We start from the raw sequence: 16,730 nt of genomic DNA on the forward strand, positions 1-16,730 counted from the left end.
GGAGAAAGGAAGAGAGAGGGAGGGAGAGAAAAAGAGAGGGAGGGAGAGAGAGAGGGAGAAAGAGAAAAAGAGAGGGAGAGGGAGAAAAAGGGAGAGAGGGAGGGAGAGGGAAAGAGAAAGGGAGAGAGAGAGGAAGGAAGAGAGGGAGGGAGAGAAAAATAGGAAAAGAGAGCGAGAGGGGAGGAGGACAGAAGGACTGTGTGTGTCCTGAGAACACACCTACTCCACCCAGGCTGGGAGATGAGAAAACCCGCCTCCCACCATCAGATATGGCTGGCATCTTGGGTGGTTTTGCTGAACTGCTTTGTACCTACTTAAAAATCTTTCTTTAAAGGGATGAATGGGGAGGAGGAAGGAGATAGAAGTGTCGGGGATGGAAAAAGCAAACAGCCAGAGAAATGATAAAATCAGCAAATAAGAAAAAGGCGGGGCGGAGCGGCGGAGAGAGAGCTGGCCTCAGATCCCGGGAGCCCTGGATTGAAGTGTGACCTTAAGCAAGTCACTAAATGTCTCTGGCTTCCCAGAAACCCTGGGATAGGAGGAATCCCCCCCTAGCCATGAGGCCTTGGGTCAGTCTAGTTCCCTTTACTTCCTCTCCCCCTCCCCCTCCCCCCTCCTCCTGGCCAAAGAGCTCCGGCCTTCCAGGGCAGGTGTAGACGGTTGGCTGAGGTCCCCTTATCTCGTGTTTCCGCTGAACTGGCTCCTGGATACGGGGGAGGGCGGGTCCCCGGTGCGTGCCTGCCCGCTAGGGTGTGTGTGGGAGTCTGTCTGTGTGAGTAAAAACAAAGGGCAGCGCGGAGACAACCTGCTTCTCAAAGCTTGTGCAGTTCGGCGAAGGGTCCCCTGGGCAGGTGCCTGGAGGGAGGGCAGACCCTTCCCATCCCGGGGGCTGACCCTGCATGCCTAGGCTGGGGGCTGGGATCTGAAAGGATCAGCCGTCCCGGGCCGGCTGGGGGTGGGGCAGAGGGACCCTCCGCCCTCCCTAAAATGAGTGGTGGAGGGCGGGATGAGAAGCGGCAGGGCACACCTCCACCCTGGGTGGCTCCTCCAGGTGTCCACCCAGCCCAGCTTCCCGGCTTCCCCAGGGGTGCCGCCCCTTCCACATTCCTCAGCTCACATACCAGCCGCCTTCCGGTCCTGTCACCAGAGGGGCCGGGCCAGGGCTCGGGCTGGAGTTCAGGGACTCCCACCTCCCCTGCGGAGCACCCAGCAGCGCCCACTGCCTGAGCCGCCGAGCCGAGGGGAGGCAGCCCGGCCGCGCTCGCGCACGCTTTCCCAGGGAGATGCCTGCTGAGCCGGGCCGGACCTCGTGAAGGACGGGCTCGGGCTCGGGACCGGCCCGGGCCGGCGGCATGCAAAGCGACGGTGAGCCCCAGCCTTCGGACCCGGCCGTCCCCACCATCAAGGTGGTCCTGGTGGGTGATGGGGGCTGCGGCAAGACGTCTCTACTGATGGTTTTCGCCAAGGGAGAGTTTCCGGAGGTGGGTCCCGATCCGTACACCTGCGCGTGCACAGGCACATGCGCTCCCCCCACTCCCCCGGCCCTCCGGAGGGATCCCCGAGGGGGCCCGGGGGCCCTTCCCAGGCTTCTCCAGGCTGAGGGAGTGGGCCGGGAATCCTGCCTGGGCATGCTCAGGGTTTGGCACCTCGAGGCCCGGCCCGCCCGGCCCAGGCCCACCTTGAGAGCCCGGGGAGCGCGTCCTTCAGAGATAGGCCCCGAGCCAAGGGAGGCAGCCTGTCACCAGCCTCCTCCCCGCCTCCCGCAGCCGAGTCTGCCCACCCCGTGCTCTCCCGCACAGCAGTCCCTGAAAGAGACCCTCTGGGGGGGGGGGGTGAGATTATTACAGAGAAGGAAACTGAGGCTGAGAGCCGGGAGTGACTTAGCTAGGAAGGTGCACCTCAGGGGATTTGAACCCAGGGCTCTGACTGCCTCTGGTTGAGCCTCCTTGGAGGATCTGCTTTTATGGGTTACAAACTCTTTTCCATGTAATCCTTGCCCTCAGGGAGCTTCCTGGGTGGGAGGTGGGAGGGGGAGGCCCAGCCCTTCCCTGGCCCCGAGGAAATCTTATCTCTAGTCTTTGTCCCCCTCCCCAGGCTCCCAAAGGTCTGGACCTCTCTGGAGGGGGAGGGGATCCCATCCAGGGTTCTGTTGCAGGGTTCACCTCTGGGTCGAGATGGGCTGATTCCATTGGTTTAGGGCTGTCCTGGCTCAGGATACTCCCTCACTTCCTTCTGCTTAAATTCCAGAAGAGTGGTTATGGCTAGGCCTTGGGGATTAAGTGACTTGCCCAGGGTCACATGGCCAGCCGGGTCTGAGGGCACATTTGAACCCAGGACCTGGGGCCCATAGGCTTGGCCACCTAGCTGCCCCAGTTTCTGAGGAAGGTGAGACCTGAGTGGAGGAGTTTGCTCTCTTTCCCACACCAATGCTCTCAGGCATGGGGGGGGGGGGGAGCTGGGGGGAGCCCTCTTGGCCCACTTGGCTCCGGCCTTGTTTCATATAGATTTTCCAACCCGTTTGCTGCCTTTTTGGCTCCTGATGTGCCCCCGCCTCCCCCCGACCCATGGAGGCTTCTCTCGTGATATTAAAAAGTAAAAAATCCCCCAAAGCAACTTTTCCGCAAAACCAACACAATGATTTTCTGCCAGGATACGCTGTGCAGGACTCCCCAGCGGCAGCCCCCACCTCTTCAGTGCATTTACGGAACCCTAGACTTAGAGCCAGAAGGGTCTGCCCTCTAGTAGTCTAAGGGCTTTCTACTCCATGGCCCCATTTTACAGATGAGGCCCACAGAAAGATCAAGTGGGTCTCTGACCCCAAATCCGGGGGCTTCTCTGTGGCCCCCCACTGCCTTCCAATGTACAACTGCCCTGATGGGTCCATGAGCCTGACATTCTGGGGGTCTCTGGCCTCCAGGCCTTTATCTAGACTATCCCCTAGTTGTGCAATGCAGTCCCTTCCTCTCTCTCCCCGCCTGGAGAAGTCTGGCTTAAGAGTGGTGCCCCTGGGACCGCCGGCTCCTCAGATCATCTACACCCTCCCTTTGAGGGGACTTTGAGGCTGGGGCTGGGCTGGGCTTATTTCCATGCAGGCAGTCCTGACTGTCCTGCAGGCTCCCACACTGGCCTCCATCCACGCTGAACAGCCCCTGCAGGGACCCCCCTGCCCCCCAGGGCCTCTCTCCTGTACCCCAGACAGGGAATTCTAATCCAATGAGACCCTCCCCAACCCTGCCTGGGCGCTTGGGAGGCTCCAGAAGATCAGATTCGCTGCTTATCACTTTCTGCACTCTCAGGGAGGTACTGAAGGCCTCATGGAAAAGGGGCGCTTCAGGTCCCGGAAGCAGAGACGGGGCATCCCGGGTCGGGGCTGGCCCTGAGCCCTCCCAGCCACCTCTCAGTGGCCCAGACCTCCCAGGGATAGTCTTATCCAAGTTCCCCATCTGAGCACCTTACAGGAGTCATGTTTTGTCTGGCAGCCAGGCTGGGCCCAGGGGGCAGAGGGCAGCCCTCGAGGGCCCTCCCAGCTCTGACTCAAGAGGCTCTCTGCTGATGGGGGTGCCGGCCTCGGTGTGAATGGCAGCTGGGCTCCCGTCCCTTCCCCTCTGGGAAGCACACCATCTCCAGCTGGAAAAGCTTGGCGAGCCAGGCTTGGGGCAGCACAGGGGAGCCACAGGGCAGATTTCTCTGGCTTCATCCCAACCCAAGTTTCGAGGTTGGCAGCCTTGAGAGGCAGGCAGGGCAGGGATTACTGTTCTCACTTTAGAGATAAAGAAAAGGAGGCCCTGGCAGCTTAAAGAACTTGTCCAGGGGGCGGCTGGGTGGCTCAGTGGATGGAGAGCCAGGCCTAGAGACAAAGGAGGTCCTGGGTTCAAATCTGGCCTCAGACACTTCCCAGCTGTGTGACCCTGGGCAAGTCACTTGACCCCCATGGCCTACCCTTACCACTCTTCTGCCTTGGAGCCAATACACAGTATTGATTCTAAAATGGAAGGTCTGGGTTTAAAAAACAAAACAACATAAAAAAGAACTTGTCCAGTGTCACACTGCCAGGCAAAAAGACTCCAGCCTTATGGCCTTGGGGTCCTGGGCAAGGGTGGGCAGGGCAGAAACCAATGGGCATACGTGCCTCCTGTGTGCTCTCCTTGGCTGGAGGCCCTGAATGGTCCCTACCCGTGAGGCTGTGGGCAGACCCAGAGGATGAGTCTTTGAGGAATCAAGGCAAGAAAGGGCTCAAACTCCCGAGGACGTCCTTCATTTTTGCCTCTATTCTCAGTTCTCAGCCCGGTGCCTGGCACATAGGAGGCACTTAAAACGGTGTCACTGGTGGCCCAGGGCACCCTGATCATACCCGGACAGCATCTCCTCACACATGTCTACTAAAAGCTTGCTGGGATGGCCTGGGGGAGGGGAGGGCACAAGGAAGGAGCCTCTTCTGTCCACTCCTGACCCTTGGACCCCCCAAGACTTGCTTGCTTGTCTTTGCTGTACCCTGTCCTGAATCCATTCTCCTCCCTCCCAGGCTCACTCCAATCCTGAGCTAAAGCCCAAACCCTGCTGACTCAGAGGCCGGCTGCCCTTCTGAGTCACTCCCTGGGCCCAGCCATAACCGGGTGGGGTCCTGCCCTTCTCCACCTGGCCCTGCCCTCATCTTTCAAGGTTTCACTTTCTGCCCTCAGCCCTGAGGAGGTGGGCAGAGAGTGCATTGGGAGGCATCCTTCCCCCCCTCCTCCCCCGGACCAGAAGTGTCTCCCTGCGGTGCTGGGGCCACGGCCAGGACCCCCTCCCTCTAGCTGAACCACCTGCCCCGACAACGTAGAAATCCCCCCCCACCTCTAGTTTTTTGGTGGGGGTGGGGGGCTCTCCCAGTGCCCACTGATTTGCCTCTGAGGCTCCCGGCCGCCTGGCCCTCTCCTTCCACTGCCCTGCTGGCCGGTGCTCATCGGGGAGAGCCAGGGAAGCTGAGCTCTTTCCCTTCCCAATATTTCTCCTGGTGCTTCCCCCAGCCTGGGGCAGGGCCTCCTCAGCCCTCCTACTCCAGGCCATCTTCCTAAGGCCCAGGTCTGACTACGTCTTCCCCTGTTCAGACAGCTCCAGGGGCTCCCAGGATGCAGCATAAGATTCTGGTTGGTGTTCAAGGCCCTTCTTGAAGTAGCCCCTCTTCCCTTTGCAGTCCTCTTAGACCTCCATCTTCCTCTTGTACTATTTTAAGCCCTTATCTTCTGTCTTAAAATCAATTCTGTCTATGGGTTCCTAGGTAGAAGAGCAAAGGGATAGGCAATGGGGATTAAGTGACTTGCCCAGGGTCACACAGCTGGGAAGTATCTGAGGTCGTATTTGAACCCAGGACCTCCCGTCTCTAAGGACTGGCTCTCAATCCACTGAGTCACCTGGCTGCGCCGCTCTATGTACTCCTGAGCCACTGGCCTCTCGGGCTGTTCCTAAGGCTGTTCACCCCTTTCTCAGTCCTGGCCATTTTTCTGGCAGCCTCCCCTGCCTAGAAGGTTCTCCCTGCTCTTCTCTCCCTCCTGACTTCCTTTCAGTCCCAGCTAAACTCCCTGCCTTCTCGGGGAAGCCTTTCCTGATCCCCCTTCATGCTAGCGTCTCCCCTTTTTCAGTGGATCGTGTTCTGTGATAGCCTCTTTGCCCCTTGTTTGCGCCATCAGGCCGAGGAGGACAGGGGCTGTCTTTTGCCTTCCTCTGTATAGCCAATGCTTGGTACAGTGCCTGGCCCATCCTAGGCTCTTACTGTTTAGTAACTGGCCCTTGGGGGCCTCCCATCTCCCTCTGCATGAAATGCCTTTTCTCTTCTTCCACTCAGGCCTATGTACCCACTGTCTTTGAGCGGTACTCCATTACCTTGCAACTGGATGGCAAACCCGTGAATCTCTACCTCTGGGACACAGCAGGTGAGCTTGCTGGGGGCTTGGGGGGTAGAGGGTGGCGTATATGGGAAGTGGGAGGCAGGGGCTGGGTGGCACGTGGCCGCCTGAGCTGAGCTGCCTGTCTAGCATGAAGAAAATTCTGAGGGTTAGAACCTTCAGCCCCCCAAACCCCCAAATTCAGCTGCCTTCCCTCCCTCTGCCTTTGAAGGGGCCAGGACCCCAAGGGCCCAGGGTAAAGCTGGGGAGAGGGCGATCTGAACCTGTACCAACTGTGCCCCACTCTGAGAAAGCACATCCCCCAGGCATCACCCCCAGCTCCCTTCCTTCCAGCCTGTGTGGACTCTGCGGGCCCTGCCCTCCCAGTCCTAAAGGGCAATGGTGGCTGATAAGTCAGAGACAAAGTAGATTGGGCTAAGAACAAAGGAGGGCGATGGACAAGCCAGGCTGGGAGCAGCTCTGGAGGCCAAAGGTCACTGCCCTGCCCCTGGGGGATCAGTCCCTTTGCCTTTCTCCTTGTCCCCCATACAACAGTTTGATCTCGCTTTGAGAGGTGCCTGCCTCGTGCCCTTCTGCAGCTCAGGCTTTGGGGGCAGCCCCTCAGAACCAAGTCTCTCCCCGCCCCGTTCACTAGCTTGGGTGGCTCTGCAGACCTGGCTAGCCTGAATTATTATCGTCCTCTTAGCAGCCAGCCCTTACCCAGGCGTCTTCATCCAGTGGAACAGGTCGGCCCGGCACAGTGAGCCACAGAGGACACTGTCTCAGGGTGGGCAATCCAAATGCCCCCATCCTTCAGGGCATGACTTAAAACTCACCTCTTCTGGGAGGCCCCCCTTTCACCACCGCTACCCCTCTTCCTGGGAACAAAGAAACGGATCTGAAAGCGTTCAAGGCCCTTAGAGTACAACTGAGGAAGCGGGGGCACCTAGCAAATGCCTTTCCTTTTCAGTTTCCAAGCCTTGGATTTCTCCCTCTCTTTCATGGTTCCTGGAGTGTTTCATAGGAGATTGGGAGCTCCTGAGAATAGGAGGTGGACGGCCTCTTCCTGATCCCATTTGAGTTTTCTTGGCAAATATACTGGCACACTTTGCCATTTCTTTCTTCTGATCCTTTAACAGATGGGGAAACTGAGGCAAACAGGGTTACCTGACTTAAGTGCCCAGGGCCACGAAGTTAGCAAGTGCCTGAGGCCAGAGGAGTCTTCCTGACTCTAGGCCTAGCATTCTACTGCACTACTGAGCTGGATTAGATGATATATTAAAGGCTCTTCCCATTCCTGACATTCTGTTTTAAGGGCCCTCCCAGCTCTGACATTCTATGTTCCAAGAGTCTTAGTCCTGACATTCTCTATTCTAAGACCCAGCCCCAGTTGGTATTCCATGTTCTAAGGCCCCACTCTTTTGACATTCCATTTTCTAAGCGTCTTCTTTGTTTTAAGGGTCCTCCCAGTTCTGCCATTCTATGTTCTAAAGGTCCTCTCAGTTCTGCCATGCTGTGTTCTAAGGGTCCTCCCCATCCTGACACTCTGTTCTAAGCACCAGCACCACCCCTAGCTCTAATATTCCATGTTAAGCCCCCCCACCCCCACCCCCCAACTCTGCCATTCCACGTCCTAAGTTCCCTCCCAGCTCCGAGGCTCTAACGTTCTATGTTCCGGAGTTCCTAATGTCAGCTCCCAGAGAGCATTATGGTTTCCAAAGCACTTCACAGACATTTTTATCTGGATCACTGTTTTTCCATATACGTGGTTTCTTTTGTAATTCTCTGTGCTGGATTCTTTGCATTTAAAACCGATTCTGAGAAGGGTCCCTGGGCCTCTGCAGACTGCCAGAGGGATCCAGGCCACAAACCAGCTTCAGAAGCTCCATTTCTCTGTTCTATTCGAAGGGTCCCCCCGCCTGACATTCTCGCCACAGGCCCTCCCAGCTCTGGCAGCCTCTGAATCGAGGCTCCTTTGGCCCCGCTCCTGTTGCTAAGCACACGGGGTGATGGGTAACCAGCTCAATCAATACCTGCGCCAATGAAATTCAAACAGCAGACACACTGACTGCAACATTTTCAGAGCAAAAATGGTTCTCCAGATACAGAGAGAAGCTGACAAAGACAAAATAGAAGGGGCCCAGAGGGGGTGACTACGAGGTGCTAGGGGGGCCAGGCTAGAGTTCAGAATGCCTTTCTAACTAGCTAGGCCTTTGGGCTCAATTGTTTCACAGTAAACAGCAATTTAAAGAAAATAAAGGAAGGGGAGAGCCAGGTCTAGCCCCTGGTAGGTAGCCCCTGGTAGGCCTGGGCCTCCTCCCCGCTGGGCAGAGCCGCTTCCCTGGGAGCGAGGTTCTCCCCTGAGGGCAGTGTCCTGGGCTTTGGGGCAGGCGAGGCAGTAACTGCTCTTTTACTCATCACTTGCAGGACAGGAAGACTATGACCGCCTCCGCCCGCTGTCCTATGCCGATGCCCAGGTCGTACTCATGTGCTATGATGTCATGAGTCCCAACAGCTTCGACAACATCCTTTCTAAGGTCCGTGCCCCCTCCTCAAAGGCCCAACTTCCCCAGCCCCTTGGAGAGTTTTCCAGAACCAGGGCACGAGGGCCTGCGTTCACAATCTGGCTTTGTGACTTCATGCCTGGGCATCCCTAGACGAGCCATTGTGCTCTTCCCTCCCATCTCTAAGATCCATGCTTCTACCTAAGGGATTGGCCCCCTGCCAGGGGAGTAGACGAGCCCTGAGGCCTACAGGGTCCACGGTGGATTCTGCCTTGACCCCAAGACTGCGGGTGGCAGCCAGGGGCCCTAGAGCTCTTCTAGTTAGTGGGGATGGCCTAGCCTGGCTCTGGAATCTCCAAACCAGCTACAACTGTGCCAAGGACCCCCCCAAGCCTCATTGCTAACGATATAGAAGCTGTCGATTATGATGGGGCCGCCCGAGGTCGGTGGTAGAGGGTCCGTGTGGGGAAGTGTGGACAGCGCGGGGCAGCTCATCTCCCCTGCTGGAGAAACGACTCCCAGATAATCAACTCCTGGACTGTGAGTCTTCTCCAGGTCACGAGACCTGAAAGCAAGCATGGCGGGTTATTCTGTAGGGCTTTAAAGTTTGCATCCTTTCAACAACTCTGGGAGGGTAGTGCTATTATTGTCCCATTTTATAGGTGAGAAAATTGAGACTGCTTTCTCCAAGGACATTAGGGAGGTGACAAGTTCCCCCTGGAGGTAGCAAGGCCTGACTTATGGTCTCACTTCTCTGTCTTATCAGTGGTATCCGGAGGTGGCACACTTTTGCCCAGGGGTACCCATCATCTTGGTAGGCTGTAAGACTGACCTGCGCAAGGACAAAGTGCTGCTGAAAAAACTCCGTCAGGAACGCCAAGAACCCATCACCTACCAGAAGGTATTAGCCTTAGGCCTGTCCCAGCCTTTTTGGGAGGTAGTGAGTTCTCCATCATCAGAGAGGGCCTCAAGGGGATGCTGGAGGCCCATTTGTGAAATCTGTTTTAGAGGGGGATGAAGCGAGCCTTGCTGACCTGAGGCCTCCTTCTACTCCATGACTTCAGGACCTCGGGCCAGGAACATTCAGGAGAAAGAGAGGGCACTCTCCCATGGGCCAAGTGCTCAAAGTCTCTGGGGTGGGGCAGCCGCATGGAGGAGACATAGAGGCAGAGGCCAGGCTGTAAGGAGGGGTGAGTGGGGGCAGGTCCAGAACAATCTTCCTCGGAACAATTTTCTACAGTGTCAGTGTCTATCAGCAACCCTATGCTCCGCTCCCTTCCCCCACTGTTGGGCCTGGACCGAGTCTGGAAGGCCACTCACTCCGAGGCCTGTCGGTGTGGAATGGCTCAGGAGCCTCCCCTCCCCAGCTTCTACCACAGCCCTTCCTAAAGGGCCGCCTGGGGGGCCTGGGCAGGGGAAATGTATGCCACCGGCGAGGGCATCATAAGCAATTCCAGCCACATTATTAACTCTGCTCTGTGCAGAGGCCTGGACGGGGGACAGCCAAGGTCTAGAGGGGGGAGGCAGGGGTCTCCCTGACTACACGACACAAAGAAATAGACAGAAAAGAGGCAGAAAACCAAGCGTTAGCAGAGGCCGGGATCCTGGCTCCCTCTCCTCTCTAGCTGGATTTCACATTACTCCCATGAATGTGCTCTGTGTCTTCTCTCCCGCCTCCCCCAGCTGCCTCCCCCCACCCTTATACTCCATCCCTCCTCCTCTCAGATCATTGAATCCAGCTAGCTAGTTGGTGACAAAGCTGGAGTCTCTTGACTCCCAAGCAAGCCCTTCCCCACCTACTATTCAATTGAACAATTCAACAAATGTTCATTAATTAGCTATTATGTGCCAAGACCTGTGCTAAGCATGGGGTAAAAAATGGAACTGTCTTTGTCTTCAGAAATTAGATTAGGAAAGCTAAGGGGGAGGAAGGAAACACACAAATCATGTGTGCCCAGGCAAGTAAATGCAAGATAATTTGAGAAGGGAGACACCAAGAAAAACCAACCCAGGTTAGCACCCAGAGACCAACTATGATCATTTTAGCTAGTTGGTGACAAAGCTGGGGTCTCTTGACTCCCAAGCAAGCCCTTTCTCACCTACTATCAATTGAACAATTAGAGAAAGCAGTTGGAGTAGAGTCTGAGCAGTGAAGCCATAGAGGCCCTGAATGTAGATGACACTTTCCAGGAATTTGGCAGTAAAATGGAAAAGAGATTTAGGTCAACACCTTGAGGGGATGAAGGGTGGAGTAGGAGAGGCACCTGAGCATGTTTCTGGGCAGTGGAGAAAGAGTAAGTAGACAGGGAGACAATGAAGATGAGAGAAATGCAATGATGGACAGGCCAAGCTTCTGAAGGAGGCAGGCAGGAATGGGTTCAAGGACACACACACAGACAGGTTGGTCCTGGTTAAAAGGGCTACCTCTTCTTCTGAGACTTAAGCAAAATAGGTACCAACAAGTGGAGATGAAGAGTTTGAGGTATCGAAATGGCCAGGTTCAACGTGGGCAGGGAAGTCTGAGACAAGAAGGAGAGAATTCTTTTTTCTGGAGAGAATAAGGGAATGGGAACTGCTACTCCAGAAATTCAATAGTCCCTCAGGGAAAGATGAAAAGCTCTGCAGCAGCAAGGGATAGACTGAGGATGGCTAACATGGCCCCATATGGACAGAGCCCGTACTGTTTGTTACATGGCTTCCTCCAGCTCTGACTCAGAAAGCTTTACTAGGTGAGGTCTATCAAATACCATCTCTCCCTTTTATTATGGTCATGGAAAATTTTTAATCTTTGAAGGAAGCTTGAGAGAAAAAGATGATAGGACTTGGAGACAGAATGGACCTTAGCAAGCACCTATTCCAGCTCTCACTTTTACAAATCAGGAAACTGAGGACCCAGGAGGTGATGGGTCTTATCAAGGACTTTTGGGCAGTTAGATATGCCTAGATCTGCCCAGAATTGGACCCCAGTGCCTCTGGCCCAGTGGCCAGGGACTTCCCCAGCTCTTGCTAGATTTTGAAGGATCCTGGGGAGGGAGCACCATGGATGGGCCTGACCACTTGATGCCAGTGTTGCTTTTCACTCTTTTCCTCCAGGGCCAGATGATGGCAAGATCAGTTCGAGCGGTCACTTATATCGAGTGCTCTGCCTGGCTCCAGGACAATGTCCCATTTATCTTCCAGGAGGCAGCAGTGGCTGCCCTCCGAAAGCGCCGTCGAAGGCGAAGGGTGGCTTGGAAAGGCTGTGTGGTGACCTGAAGGCTGAGGTCACCTCTCCCGCCCTAGCCCTGGGCCTGCCCCCTTATCCAGCATGGAGATCCTGCCAGAAATCCTGTCCCTTTCATTCCCTTCCAAGGAGAAGCCAGAAGGGGCTGAGCAGGCTGGGTGGACTTGGCCTCCGACACCAGGGTTGATTTTCATCATTGCCAGCGATGAACTTTATTCTACATACTAAAAATAAAGATTCTCATGACCCTAAAAGGTGGCTCCTGAGAGCCTCCAGGACCTGGGATTGGAGTGAAGCTCCCTCTGGCTGGGCCAGGAAGCTCCTGAGGCCACCTCACCCCTTGGCACTTCCTCTGGACACGAGCATGTTGCCCCCTCACGAATGAACCTGAAAGCGACCCTTTTCTTAGCCCCTTCTTGCCCCGGGAGCTGGGGGAGGAGCTGCACCCGCCCCATCTTCTACATGAATAATTATTATTATGAAAACTTCCTGTTGATTTATGGCTTTTCACAAGTAGTCTCTCTTCTGACCCTGCCAACAGTGATGCTAGTTCACACGGAGAGCTTTTAGCTCAGGAGGGGAAGAATTCTGGGCCCCATTTTGCAGACAAGGTGCTGGAAACAGACAGAAGGGCCCAAGGGTGTGCCAGGAGTGTGGCCTAAATGAGAATCTGGGCCTCACTTTGAGGGATGGACGTGGAGGACCTTCTGGGTTCTCTGGGGGCCTGTGACACCAAGAAGGCCATGCCTGGGCCCGATGATGAGGTACTTGTAGTAGGGGCTTAGTAAATGCTTGTTCCCTCCCCCTAAGCAGAGGCTTTGGTTCACTCTCAGAAGACAGTTCCATGCTCTGCTGGGCGCTCTTTGGGGACTTGGGTCTGGTTTGGACGTGGGGCCAAATGAAGGGCTTTGATTTGGTATTTGGCAAATGAATGCAGTTCAGGGTGACCCTGGGCAAGCCGCACCTCGTAGGGCCCCTGGGCAGGCTTCAAAGACTCCAGAAGCTGAGACTCCACATCCGATGTGGGGAGGAAGCTTCTATAGGAAGGAAGGAAGGAAGGAAGGAAGGAAGGAAGGAAGGAAGGCCTGGGCTCCCCTCCCCAAACTGTCCTAAACAATCTCATGGGAGACACCCAACAGCCCTCTGAGAGGGGCAGCACAGATACTGCCCTCCTCAAGCAGTTCAGGGGCTGCTTTTCCCATCTTGGCCATGAATCCCACTCCTGAGGGAGGCCAGAAGAGCCCACAGTGCGTTATGTTCCATGATTGCATGGGGGTCAATCAAGTAGCAGCACTCGGACAACTAGAGCTGAAAGGGTCTTTGGAGATTACATCCAATCTGTTCATTTTACAGAGGGGGAAACTGAGGTCTCATGGGTAGAAAGTGGCAGAGTGAGACTTTTGGGGCAAGACTTTGACTCCCAATTCTCTCATCTTTCCTCTGGTCCATGATGTACCCAGACTGGTGCCAGGGTCCTGTTGGGGAAACAGGAGTGGTGGGGGGGTGGGGAGGGGAAGTCAGGCTGAAGAAAGGCTAGGCTCCCATTGGAAAGGACAGGGTGTGGACTTTAAGACAGCTGGGGTAGAAGAAGAAAGGAGGGGCAAAGATACAAATTGGTGAAGTCTAGAACAGTTGGCAGGGGGGGCACCAGTCCAGTGGTAAGGGACAAGCCCCTGCATGAGGTTTCCGAAGGGCTGGGTGACTTGGACTGAGGGACAGAAAGTCATCCAGCTCCAGGCTCATCATCCAGGCCTCAGGAAGGGCCATGGAAAAGAGGAGAGATTTTCCCAGGAGTCCTGGGTTTGGGGGTCTTGACAGCCAGGTCCCTCCTCTCCCACGATGAGCCATAAGACCCACCAGTGGGTGTTCACATGGGGTACCTTCAAATTCAGCCTCTGCATAAAAAAGGGCTGGAGTCTTTCGAGACCCTCAGCCTGTTGGGAAGGAGCCCAAGGCACCAGACAAGGTCATGCCCCAGAAAGGACTTCCCAACAGCCTTCAAGTCACTGTACTGTTTAGGATCAAATACGAAGTCCAGCTGGATTGCACATGATGCTCTCGAGGCAGCCCAGCAGACTGGCCAAGGACAGCTCCCTGTCCACAGTCTTTCTTTTCCCAGCCTTTGTAGAGCCTCCCAGGCTTGGACTTCTGGGTAAGTCTTCATGGCTCTAGGGCCCCTTCCTAGAGGAGGCCCATCCATGCATCCCCTGTGGCTGGCACTATTCTTGTCCTTGTCCTTGTAGGGCTCAACGCCTGGTAAGCTCTTCCCCCGGGGGAGGAGACTGAATGCTTATTAAGTTCCACCAAGGTGGCACTTCCCAACAATAAGTACTTGCTGGTTTAAACCCTACCTCTGTGCTTGGCTCCGAGGGAAACACAAAGAGGAGACTGGCTCACATCACCCAATATGGCTCGTGAGAAGGCCAGACACAAGATGGGCCCGATGGCGGGCCCCAGTCTTGCTGTCTTTCTAGCATCTCACACTGGACATCCAGGAGAAGTCTGACACTCACCTGCCCAAAGTGGAACTTGCTATCTCTCCCCCCAGACCTTAGCTTTTTTCTAAACTTTCTGACCAGGCTCTCAGGCTCACGACCGAGGGGTCGCCCTTCTCTCTCGCCTCCCAAGTCCAAGCTGTCGCCAGGCCCACCGTGTGACGCTGGCAGCATCTTTCCAGCATGGACTATTGTATAACCTTCCCATGGTTCCGGCTGCTTCGAGCTGCCCTCTCCAGCCTATCCTCCATTCATCTCTAAACTCAATGGACTCCAGTAGTTCCCCGTCACCTCCAGGAGCAAAGACAACATGCCATTTGGCATTCGAAGCCTGCACAAGCCGGATGACTCCCAGCCTTCCAGTCTTCGTCCACCTCACTTCCCCTTGGATCCTGGCACTGGCTTCCTCGGGGCTCAGTGCTGCTCCTTCTCTCCGGGTGGCCCCCAGGCCTGGGGGTCTTTCCCTCCTGTCCCCCCACCTGCCGTCTCCCTGTGAGAATATGAGCTCCTTGAGGGCTCCAGAGCCTAGTGGGGCCCCCTGTCCCTCTTTCCCTGACATGCCCCCGGCCAGCCCCATGATGTGAGGCTACCAGGTGGGGCAGAAGGCCAGGTAGTAGTCAGAGTCAAAGCCAGGAGGTGGAAGCTGTGGGAAGCAGCAGCCACTTATAGGAGGGAAGACAGCTGGAGAAGAGGCCCCAAACCTCAGAGTCTGGACCTGCCCAGGGCCTTGGGGCTGTCTCTTGGCTGGGAAAGGGGGGAAGAAAAGACAGAAGGAAGGAAGGAAGGGAGGGAACTGGAGCGGGCACCCAAGGAGTCAGACTCCACCCTGGCATCCTGGGGACGGGTGGGGCCACATGAGCTCTGAGTCACTGCCCACCCCACTGGGCCTGAGCCCTCTGGAGGGTGGGGCCAGGGAAGTGCCTACTGGGGCAGTGACACATGTGCTCCAGGGCGGGGAGCCCTGCCTTTGCCTGCTCAGCAACTCCTGGCCATGGCTCCCCTGTACCCCGAGAACCGCTCCTCCCTCCGAGGAGAGGCTCCCTAGCAAAGCATCACCCTCTGCCTTTGCTGGGCTCCCTCCTCTGTGGAAACAAGCCACAAAGGTTCTGGGCTTGCCTGGCATCGCAGAGTGAGCCCTGCTGGCCCAGATGGTGCTCCTCAGCGGCACCTGTGAGGCCCACCCTGCTGCTGAGCTGAGCTGCTGTCTCCCCCAAAGGCAGCAGCCATGAGCCCTCTCCAGTTCCCCTGGCCCTGGGAGGATCTCGGGGGCTCCCTCCTTGACGTGTAGGGCCTTGGCTCTGTACCCCTGCTCTGCTTGCCCGCCCTCCCTCCTCTCCAGCATTATCTGATGCTTCGGGGCTGGCAAAGCCCTTTCCATGCATTACTGACTTGACCACAGCCGGGGGGGGGGGGGGGGCTTTTTTTATTATCCTCCCTTTGCCCATGAGGAAACTGAGGCAGACAGAATGTGAAGTGATCTGCCCAGGAGCCCACAGAAGTTGCCTGGAACGGGACACAGAACAGCTACTGGTTGCTGCCTGGAGAAGAGGGAGGGGAGCAGCCCAGAGACTAAACCTTGGGGACAAGGCAGTGGAGGGCCGCTAGGAGCTGGGTGACCATCTGCCACCGGGAAGACCAGGCATCGCCCTTTGTTATCTCCAGCCTTACAGCAGGCTGGCTCATGGCACCTGCCAGCAGAGGGCAGCAAGGCCCTGAGAGGCAGGGAAGCTCCCAGAGGCTCCGGGCTCCTGCTCCGCTGATCTCCCTTCAACCCCTCCCTTTTCTCAGGCCCCAGGGGGGGTCTGGTGACTGGCCCAAGGTCACCCCGAGACCAACTGGCAGGAGCAGGATTTGTCTTCAAATGGAGCGCCCTCTTCTCTGTTCCAGGCTGCTTCCACACTGGTTTACATTCAGTTCACCACACATTTATTAAAGCCGTGCGGGGTGCTAGGCTTGGCACTAGGGACACAGAGACAAACAAGTCTGTCCCTGTCCTCGAGAAGCTTGCTTTAGAGAGACCGTCAAGGGCTGAGTCAGGGAGATCTCAGTTCAAATGTGACCCCGTAAGCTTTCTTGCCGGGAACTGACCCTGGGCAAATCACTTTACCTCGATCTGCCTCAGTTTCCTTATCTGTGAAATGGGAGTCATCATAGTCCCCATCCATGTCCGAGGACTGTTAAAAGGGTTAAATCAGGTGCTCAGCAAACCTTAAATCATTACAGGTAGCTAATAATATCATTATTGTTACATTCTACTGGGAGGGGGAAATAGGACATAGATAAGAAAATAAGTGCGAGGTAATTTCAGGAGAGAGCGAGAATGAACGACTGGACGGGACGAATCAGGACAAGCTTCCTGGAGGAGATGGTGCCGAGATGGGCTTTAAATGCCAAAGGAGGAGCTATGCTGTGGCCCAGAAGTAAAAGGCAGCTCTTGAAGCTTCTTGGGTGGGGAAGTGTTCTGTTCAGATCTGTTCTTTGAGGGCAGCAGCACACAACTACATAAAGGATGGAGTGGAGATGGGGGAGGAAGGGAGGCAGAGACACTGCCATAGCCCAGGTGAGGGGCGGCTGGAGGAATGGAGTGGGAAGGGGCAGATGCCAGAGATATTTGGAGGGAAGGTGGACAACAGCCAATGCGCTGGGA

General features: G+C 55.9%; 1 protein-coding gene across 1 annotated transcript; it reads left to right on the forward strand.

Moving 5' to 3' along the window:
• The first annotated feature begins 1,177 nt into the window (after window positions 1–1,177).
• RHOD (ras homolog family member D) lies at window positions 1,178–12,075 on the forward strand. Its single transcript, XM_044680643.1, has 5 exons — window positions 1,178–1,481; window positions 5,822–5,909; window positions 8,289–8,398; window positions 9,132–9,266; window positions 11,459–12,075. The coding sequence occupies exons 1-5, from the start codon at window positions 1,353–1,355 to the stop codon at window positions 11,618–11,620; spliced, it is 624 nt and encodes a 207-aa protein (XP_044536578.1). The 5' UTR covers window positions 1,178–1,352; the 3' UTR covers window positions 11,621–12,075.
• Window positions 12,076–16,730: the final 4,655 nt, after the last annotated feature.

The sequence above is a fragment of the Gracilinanus agilis genome, chromosome 6 (assembly GCF_016433145.1).
Source record: "Gracilinanus agilis isolate LMUSP501 chromosome 6, AgileGrace, whole genome shotgun sequence".
Classification (NCBI taxonomy): domain Eukaryota; kingdom Metazoa; phylum Chordata; class Mammalia; order Didelphimorphia; family Didelphidae; genus Gracilinanus; species Gracilinanus agilis.

Coding starts and splice junctions, on each gene's coding strand:
- RHOD (XM_044680643.1), top strand. CDS start 1,353: ATGCAAAGCGACGGTGAGCCCCAGCCTTCGGACCCGGCCGTCCCCACC. Junction 1,482..5,821: donor CCAAGGGAGAGTTTCCGGAG/GTGGGTCCCGAT, acceptor TCTTCCACTCAG/GCCTATGTACCCACTGTCTT. Junction 5,910..8,288: donor CTACCTCTGGGACACAGCAG/GTGAGCTTGCTG, acceptor CATCACTTGCAG/GACAGGAAGACTATGACCGC.